This window comes from Chiloscyllium plagiosum, chromosome 12 (genome assembly GCF_004010195.1).
Source record: "Chiloscyllium plagiosum isolate BGI_BamShark_2017 chromosome 12, ASM401019v2, whole genome shotgun sequence".
In the NCBI taxonomy this organism is placed as follows: Eukaryota; Metazoa; Chordata; class Chondrichthyes; order Orectolobiformes; family Hemiscylliidae; genus Chiloscyllium; species Chiloscyllium plagiosum.
The window spans coordinates 84,907,587-84,916,814 of NC_057721.1; the positions used below are offsets into that span (position 1 = coordinate 84,907,587).

At 43.0% G+C, this 9,228-nt stretch overlaps 1 protein-coding gene across 1 annotated transcript in view; it reads left to right on the forward strand.

Annotated features, from left to right (window-relative positions):
* Positions 1-7,147, forward strand: part of pdxka (pyridoxal (pyridoxine, vitamin B6) kinase a) — a gene marked incomplete at its 5' end in the record, with an annotated part of 17,178 nt that extends 10,031 nt beyond the window's left edge. The window contains 3 exons of the mRNA XM_043700209.1: positions 2,675-2,786; positions 4,596-4,732; positions 6,097-7,147. Coding sequence (XP_043556144.1) covers positions 2,675-2,786; positions 4,596-4,732; positions 6,097-6,195 — 348 coding nt within the window. The remainder of the gene's footprint in view (positions 1-2,674; positions 2,787-4,595; positions 4,733-6,096) is intronic.
* Positions 7,148-9,228: the final 2,081 nt, after the last annotated feature.

Sequence of the window (9,228 nt, forward strand, 5' to 3'; positions counted from 1 at the left end):
GATGTTGTGGCCATAACGGAGACATGGGTTTCACAGGGACAGGAATGGTTGCTAGATGTTCCAGGGTTTAGAACATTTAAAATTAAAGGGAGGGTGGAAAAAGAGGAGGGGTGTAGCATTGCTAATCAGAGAGTGCGTCACAGATACAGAAATGACGGTTGTCGAGGAAGGTTTGTCTACTGAGTCAGTATGGGTGGAAGCTAGGAACAGCAAGGGAGCAGCCACTTCATGGGAGTTTTCAACAGACCCCCTAATAGCAGTAGAGAGATTGAAGAACTGATAGGGGGGCAGATTTTGGAAAAATGCAGATATAGCAGGGTTGTTGTTATGGGTGACTTCAACTTTCCCAATATTGACTGGAACCTCCTCAGTGCAGATGGTTTGGCTGGAGCCACTTTTGTCAGGTGTGTTCAGCAGGGTTCCCTTACTCAGTATGGAGACAGACTAACGAGGGGAGAGACAACGAGCCTGGACAAGTGTCAGATCTCGTGGTGGGAGAACACTTTGGTGACAGTGAGCACAACTGCCTCACATTTACCATAGCCATGGAGAGTGAAAGGAGCAGTTACCAAGGGAAGTCATTTACTTGGGGAAAAGGAAATGATGATGCTATCAGACAGGAGTTGGAAGTTACAGATTGGGAGCAATTGTTCCACAGAAAGGGCGCATGCATCAAACGCAACAACTGCTCCTTAAACAGTCTCCACGTGGAGACTGTTTAAGGAGCAGTTGTTGCGTTTGATGCATGCGCCCTTTCTGTGGAACAATTGCTCCCAATCTGTAACTTCCAACTCCTGTCTGATAGCATCATCATTTCCTTTTCCCCAAGTAAATGACTTCCCTTGGTAACTGCTCCTTTCACTCTCCATGGCTATGGTAAATGTGAGGCAGTTGTTCTCACTGTCACCAAAGTGTTCTCCCACCACGAGATCTGACACTTGTCCAGGCTCGTTGTCTCTCCCCTCGTTAGTCTGTCTCCATACTGAGTAAGGGAACCCTGCTGAACACACCTGACAAAAGTGGCTCCAGCCAAACCATCTGCACTGAGGAGGTTCCAGTCAATATTGGGAAAGTTGAAGTCACCCATAACAACAACCCTGCTATATCTGCATTTTTCCAAAATCTGCCCCCCTATCAGTTCTTCAATCTCTCTACTGCTATTAGGGGGTCTGTTGAAAACTCCCATGAAGTGGCTGCTCCCTTGCTGTTCCTAGCTTCCACCCATACTGACTCAGTAGACAAACCTTCCTCGACAACCGTCATTTCTGTATCTGTGACGCACTCTCTGATTAGCAATGCTACACCCCTCCTCTTTTTCCACCCTCCCTTTAATTTTAAATGTTCTAAACCCTGGAACATCTAGCAACCATTCCTGTCCCTGTGAAACCCATGTCTCCGTTATGGCCACAACATCATAGCCCCAAGTACTGATCCATGCGCTAAATTCCTCACTCTTATTTCTGACACTCCTTGCGTTAAAGCAGACACACTTTAACCAATCCCTTTGTTCCATCACATGAATAACCTTCCCAATAGATTCACTATATCCTGCACTGTCCCATCTACAACTACCATCACCTCCCTCCAACCAATAAAACCTTAAGTTTTCTCGGGGCAGTGACATGAAAGAAATTCTGGGATTTGCGTATTAATCCGTCAAAACCTGTATCTCCACTGTAACTGATTAAAGATTTAACAGCCATCTTGGGTTTGTTCAATATATTCGCATCAGTTGTATGACACTTTGATCTTTTACATTCTGTGTCAGATGTCTCCCCTCTCAGTAGCATCTGAAGAATGATCGAGGCTCCAAAACCTGTTGGACTATAACCTGGTGTTGTGTGATGTTTGACCTTGTCCAGTCCAGTCCATCACTGGCATCTCCACATAATGCTTAAATATAAAAGAGAAAGCCACAGCAATATTTCTAAAAGCAGAAAGTCCATCTGAGCAAATGCTGACCCCTCAAACAGCATCCAAAATAGATCATCCAATCATATCTCCTGTCTTGTTTTGGCATCATGCAGTCAATGATGTATTTTTTCACATTGAATCAGAAGCTGCACTTCAGAGAATGCTTAACGGACTGTAAATCCTTTTATTTCTTTCTGAAGTCAGCAAAGATGATGTAAAAGTTCAAATTCTTCAGTCGTCAGGCAGATTTGGCTCAAGGACAGAGAATGCTGGAGAAATTCAGCAGGTCTGGCAGCATCTGTGGAGAGAAACAGTTGGTGTTTCCAACTTCAGTTCTAAAGGATAGTGCTATTGTACTCAAAATGTTACTCTCTCTCCGTTTGTAGGTGCTGCCAGACTGATGTTTATTTCAGATTTGGAGCATCTGCAGTACTTTGCTTTTTTTTTTGATAGACTTGGCTATTTTCAAAACCCTTGACTGATGTGATGCAGAATAAAATTCCACCAAACACACGCAGGGTAGGTACAGCATGGGGTCAGATACAGAGTGAAGCCTTCTCTTTTAAAGTGAAAGTAAAGTTGCCTTGCCATTTTCCCAAGAAACATTCCCAGGAAAGGGAGAGCAGCCAGATACAGAGTAAAGTTCTTAATCTGAAAGTAAACTGAAAATAAAGCTCTCTACTCTGTCCCTTTCAAACATTCCCAGGACAGAGCTCTTGTCAGTTTGAGATTAGTGATTGGATCTCTGGGTTTCTTATAGGTTATGGATATTCTCCATGCAATGGGTCCTGACACTGTTGTGATCACAAGCTCTGATCTCCCCTCTGCTTTGGGGGACAATTACTTGGTGACCCTTGGCAGCCAGAGAAAGGGTGAGTGAGAATGTCTTTTATCAGGGATTGTTTGAAATAAACTGTCAATATGATTATCTGGATTTCACACTGCTCGGTTTGCATGAGGCTGGGTATTTGTGTTCTGTGCCTAATGGTTAAAACCTTCTTGCTGATGTGAGATTTGAATCCAAAATATTCCAAGTTTGAGTTCACAGCCCAATCTAACAGTTCCTAGTCAGTTGGAATGTTGTCTTTTGTAATGAACATTGAAAAAAAGAGCCACAGCCCCTTGAGCCTCTTGCATTTTTTGGGGGGAAAATGTGAAAGTGAAATAATATTGAAACAAGCCCAAAGCTTTCCCTCAAGTTTTATTTTAAAAGATCGAGGGTACTATTTTCAAAAGCAGGGAAGTTCTCCCTGGTACTCATGCTAATATTTATCCCTCAATCAACATTCCCACAAGGTTCCTCTGACTGGGCAGTCTTTAACACCCATCACCTAAGGTAATGAGAAGCTAATGGTGAGCTGCCTTCCTGAACTGCTGTAGTCCATATTGTATATGTGCATGCACAGTGCTGTTCAGAAGGGAGACTGCAGCATCTAATCTGCAGTGACCACTCGTAATCCATGAGGGATATGGACTAAGGGCATGCAGAAGGGATTAGTTTAATTTGGTGTCATGTTTGGCACAACATCATGGGCGGAAGGGCCCTTTCCTGTGCTGTACTGTTCTATGTTCTCTATATTCTAACTCTCAGTGAACAAGTACACCACACTGACTAACTACTGCTTGAGTTCCAAAATCTGGAACTTGACTTTCCACAGCCAGTGATGGCATCTGTTTGGGAAGTGTCCCTGATTTAAAAGAATGAAGGGGATCTCATTGAAACCTATAAAATTCTAAGAACGCTAAACTGCGTGAAGGTCGAACGGATGTTCCCAAAGGCGGGGGGATGTCTGGAATCAGCGGTCACACAATAAGGATGGGATAAGCCATGTAGGACTGAGATGAGAAATTTCTTCACCTAGAGAGCGATAAACCTTTGGAATTCGCTACTACCAAGTGGTTGACACAAAATCATTGAATGTTTTCAAGATAGAGTTGGATTTAGTTTTGAGTGCTAAATGGATCAAAGGATAGGGGAGAAAATGGGAAGAGGGTACTGTGTGGGATGATCATGTGAATAGCACAGCAAGCGCCTTTCTATTTTCTGTTTACATGCATGAGCTGAAATGGCTTCTGTTGTGCCAAAAGATCCTGTCAATCTAGTCTCCAATGTTAATCGTCTCTGGCTCAGTCTCTGACCTTTCAGGTACATTTCACAAACTAACTGAAGAATTTCTCTTGCACACTGTTCTAAATCTCTTTAATCTGGTGTCTTTGGACCCTTGCTTTATACCCCTTAATACCTAAGAATGATTTGTTTCTGTCTCTATCCCATCCTTTCCCAATTGTGCTACTTCTGTCATCACTGTGATCTGCACAGCTCTTAAGGAAAAGTGAAGTTCTGCTCTGTTTATATTTTCTTATAGCAGGAAGTATCTCTGTGAATCTCTGCTGCTCCCTCTTGAAATCCTCAAATTCTTCCCAAGTGTAAACCCCGGTACTCCACATAGCACATTGCTGAGAGCAGAATAAATGAAATATACAGGCCGTGATTATCTTGGTTTTTATATTCAACATACTTTGAATCAAACCTAGAGTTTTGTTAGCTCTTTTTATTCACAGTTTCAGCGATGTGAGATGCTGACTTTAAAGTCCTCTGAACCTGTCCTTGGTCCTCCCTCACTCATATTCTTTTGTGTACAGTATGGCATTCATACAATTACCATTACTGTTGTGATCAGTGATTGCAGGTGGTTCACGAGTGACTGAGCGAATCCGGATGGAGATTCCAAAGGTGGATGCTGTGTTTGTGGGGACAGGGGACTTATTTGCTGCTATGCTTCTGGCTTGGACACATCAGCATCCCAACAACCTGAAGGTAGGATTTACGTTACTGATAACTTGAGCGGGGGAAAGAAAACCAGCCCTGGAAAAGCTGATATTACTGGAATGGTTGTAATCTGGGTATGAAATTGAATTTGAGCTGGGAGACAGACTGGAGGAATAATCACTCATTGGATGTGGGCGTAACTGGCTGGCCAACATTTATTGTCCATCACTAGTTGCCATTGAGAAGGTGGTGAGCTACCCTCTTGAATCTCTGTAGTCCATGTAGGTTGACCCATAATGCTAGTAGGGAAGGAGCAAAAGTTAGGATTTTGAGCCAGCAACAGTGAAGGAATAGTGATATATTTTCACTTCAGGATGGTGAGTGTCTTGAGGGGGATCTTGCAGGTGGTGATGGGTTTGGAAAGTCCTGTCTGAGAATCTTTGGTGAATTTCTGCAGTGCATCTTGTAGGTAGTATACACTGCTGCTAATGTGTGTCGGTGGTGAAGGGAGTGGAGTTCAATTGAAATGGATATATTCCTGACTCTGTAGTGGGATCCCCTAGTTATTGATATTGGGATTAATAATCTTTTTACATGGGTACATTTCCTAGACTCTTTTTTAATATCCCCATCAATGGCGAGACCAGCATGGGACGTAATTGAGGCAGGACACATCACAACCTTTTTAAAAAGTATTTGGATGACCACTTGAAACGTCAGTATTCAAGTGCTGGAAAATGGGGTTTGTGTAAATAGGTTGGCACAGACTTGATGGGCTGAAGGGTCTTTGTGCTATAGGACTATGGTTTCTTATTCGTTCTTAATTACCATGACAGTGGCTCATGTGGCCATTTCAAAGGGCAGTTCAGAATCAGCTACTATACTGTCTATCATCTGTTGTAATTCACTGGGGGAGACAGCTGGCAAATCGAACCCTATTTTTCCCAGACCTGTCACAAATGTGAACATTTGATTAAATCACTGAATTGCCCAAATTTTCATTAAGAAATCTATTGTAAACAAACTGTATTTAACCAGTGGCAAAAAGAGACATGAATTGCTTTCATATTTGTATTTTAACCCTTTGTTTTAAAAAAAGCCCCACAGACAGACACAGACACAGAGAGAGAGAGAGACACACACACACAGACACAGTCAAACAAGGTGGCAAGGCAAGACTGCAGAATATGTGGGAGGGGGAAGATCAAAGAAGCCAAAGACGTGCAGTTTAGAATCCGGATCACAGGCATCAAGGAGATGTTTTCTTTTGGTTCCTTCCAATTCTTTGTTGATTAGACAAGGTTCTTTGCATACCAATGCTGTCTTTCATTTACTGGTTAAGAATCTACCCTTTTCAGTGTCTCTGAACGTGGTTTTTTTTTCTCCTTTTCTTTTCAATGGGAAAACTGCAGAGCACACAGTTTCCAAGGAAATCGAGTGAGAACAGCGTGGAGATTTTGTTTTCTTTCTCCACGCAGGCAAGAGAGAGATTGAAGTCCTTCCTCTTCTGACAGAATTGCTCACATACAAGACTAGTCATTTCTGCCAAAAATCAACCATATGGATAAGTACGCAACAAATGATGAATTGAAAGCAACAATCAGAGGCACGTCTCTGGGAAAAACAACCTTGAAAACAAGCATGCACTCCTACGCATATACATGCACAACCACCATGAGGATAGTAATATTGTAGATACAACTCACAATCAATTGCAGTCACTCATTTCAACATTCAACATCTTCCAGAATTTCTTTGCTTGAAAGCAAAACCCTTTCCCATCTTTTAGTTCACTGTCCAAAACAAGTGGTTGTTAACGTCATGTGTCAGCCAGAACACGAAAAAAGGGCTGAATTCCTTCCCAAAAGTTTCAGCAGGCCATTGACTTCTTTGTATACTGAATTGTTTTTTTTGTATTTACATTCCCAATCACTGGTGGCATTTGAACTTGTACCTTTGGATCATTCAGGTCTCTGGGATACAAGTCCAGTAATATCATCACACTCTCCTGGGTCAATACTCCCCAAATGTGGGGGAGAGTCCCACACTCACTGACTGTTGCTGGGAATGTAGATGGACACTCTCGCTTGCGAGTGCTCTCGTGCTATCACGTGCTCTCACCCTCCCTGGAGGACAGCGAAAACATAGTGTACTGTAGCCAAATTTACAGCGAGTATAACAATTGTTGGAAAGTCAACTTGTGAGAGGGATACAAACAGTTAACAAATGTTGATAGGTTAGCTAAGTTAAAGTTGGCAAATGGAGGATAATTTGGGAGAATGTGAACAGGGAACAAAAGGAACAATAACGTGTAAATGGAGAAAGCAGCCTCACAAGGGGACTTGGGGTACCTGTGCATGAAATAAAGTTAGCACATGGGGCACTCCCTTTCTTTAAGGAAAGGTGGAGAGATAAATGGGAGGGCTCATTTATCTCTCCACTCCTCTGAGGCTCCCAGAGTCATTCCTGATGAAGGGCTTTTGCCCAAAACGTCGATTTTCCTGCTTCTCGGATGCTGCCTGACCTGCTGTGCCTTTCAGCTGCAGACTCTCAACTCTGATCTCCAGCATCTGCAGACCTCACTGTCTCTTGGAACTGTGGTCACTGGAGTTTAAAAGAATTAGAGGTGATCTCATTGAAACATTTCTGACCCTTAAGTGGCTTGGCAGGGTAAATGCTGAGAAGATTTGGGGCAGCATGGTGGCTCAGTGGTTAGCACTGCTGCCTCACAGCACCAGGGTCCCAGGTTCAATTCCAGCCTTGGGCAACTGTTTGTGTGGAGTTTGCACATTCTCCTCATGTCTGCGTGGGTTTCCTCCTGGTGCTCTGGTCTCCTCCCACAGTCCAAAGATGTGCAGGTTAGGTGAATTGGCCATGCTAAATTGCCTGTAGTGTCAGGTGCATTAGTCAGAGGGAAATGGGTCTGGGTGGGTTCTCTTTGGAGGGTCAGTGTGGACTTGTTGGGCCGAAGGGCATGTTTCCACATTGTAGGGAATCTATTAAAAAAAAGATGTTTCATCAGAACATTAGATCTAGGAGCAGGACTAAGCAATTCTGCAGCATGAGCTTGCTGTGCCATTTGATATGATCATGGCTGAATGCATCTTAGCCTTACCTGCCCTTTCACCAAACTGAAGTACTGAATTCCACAGATTCGTGAACCTTTGAGAAGTAATTTCTCCCCATCAATGGGAGTAGGGCCTTATGGAGTGTAGTGGAACAAAGGGACCTTGGAGTTCAGATGCATGATTCTCCAGAAGTGGAGCGACAAGTAGACCAGGCAGTGAAGAAGGCTTTTGGCACACTGGCCTTCATCAGTCAGGGCACTGAATATCGAAGTTGGGAAGTTATGTTGTGATTGTACACGACGTTGGTGAGGCCGCACTTGGAGTATTGTGTTCAGTTTTGGTCACCTTGCTATAGGAAGGAGGTTATTAAACTGGAAAGAGTGCAGAAGAAATTTACCAGGATGTTGCCAGGATTCAACATTCTAAGTTATCGGGAGAAGTTGGACACGCTAGGACATTTTTCTTTAAAATGTAGGAAACTGAGGGAGGACCTTTATAGAAGTGTATAGGATCATGAGAGGCATGGATTGGATGAATCCACTCTTTTTCCAAGGATTGGGGAATTGAGTACTTGAGGGCATCAGTTTAAGGTTAGAGGGGAAAGAGTAAAAGGAAACCTGAGGGGCAGCTTTTTTATACAGAGTGTGATACACATATGGAATGAGCTGCCAGCAGAAGTGGTTGAGACAGGTACATTAACAACAGTTAAAAGGTATTTGGGTAAGGACACGGACAGGGACGGATTAGAAGGATATGGGCCAAGCACAGGGAAATGGGGTTAGTGATGATGGACATTTTGGTCAGCATGGACCAGTTTGGGCCAAAGGGCCTGTCTCCGTGCTGTGGGACTCTATGATTGTTTTAAATCTGACCTTCAATTCTAGATTGCCCTGTAAGAGAAAATATCCTTTCAGTCTACTTTGTCAATTCCCTTTAGCATCTTATCTCCCTCAATGAGATCTCCTCTCATCTTGTAAAATCCAGAGAGTATAAGCCTAAACTGCTCAATCTCACTTCATAAAACAAGTCCCTCATCTCTGGAATCAATCCAATGAACATCCTCTGAACTACCTTCACAATAACTACATCCTTCCTCAGGTGAGGTGACCCATACACTTCGCAATACTCCAGGTATGGGCTCACCAATGTTTTGTACAGTTGCAGGAACAATTCCTTACTTGTATATTCTGTTACTTTCACAATAAATGCCAAAATTCCATTTGCCTTCCTTTTACCTGCTGGACCTGCAAACTGGTTTGCTGTGATTCATTTACCAGGACACCCATATCCCTCTGCAGTAAAGCACTCTGAAGTTTCTCTCCATTTAGATAATAAGTTGCCTTTTTTTTGCTCTTATCAAAATGAATAACCTCACATATATCCGTGTTAAACTTCATCTGCCCAATTTTGGCCCATTCCCTGTAACCGATCCACATCCATTTTGTAAATTTCTGATTTCTGCATTGTGACTTACTT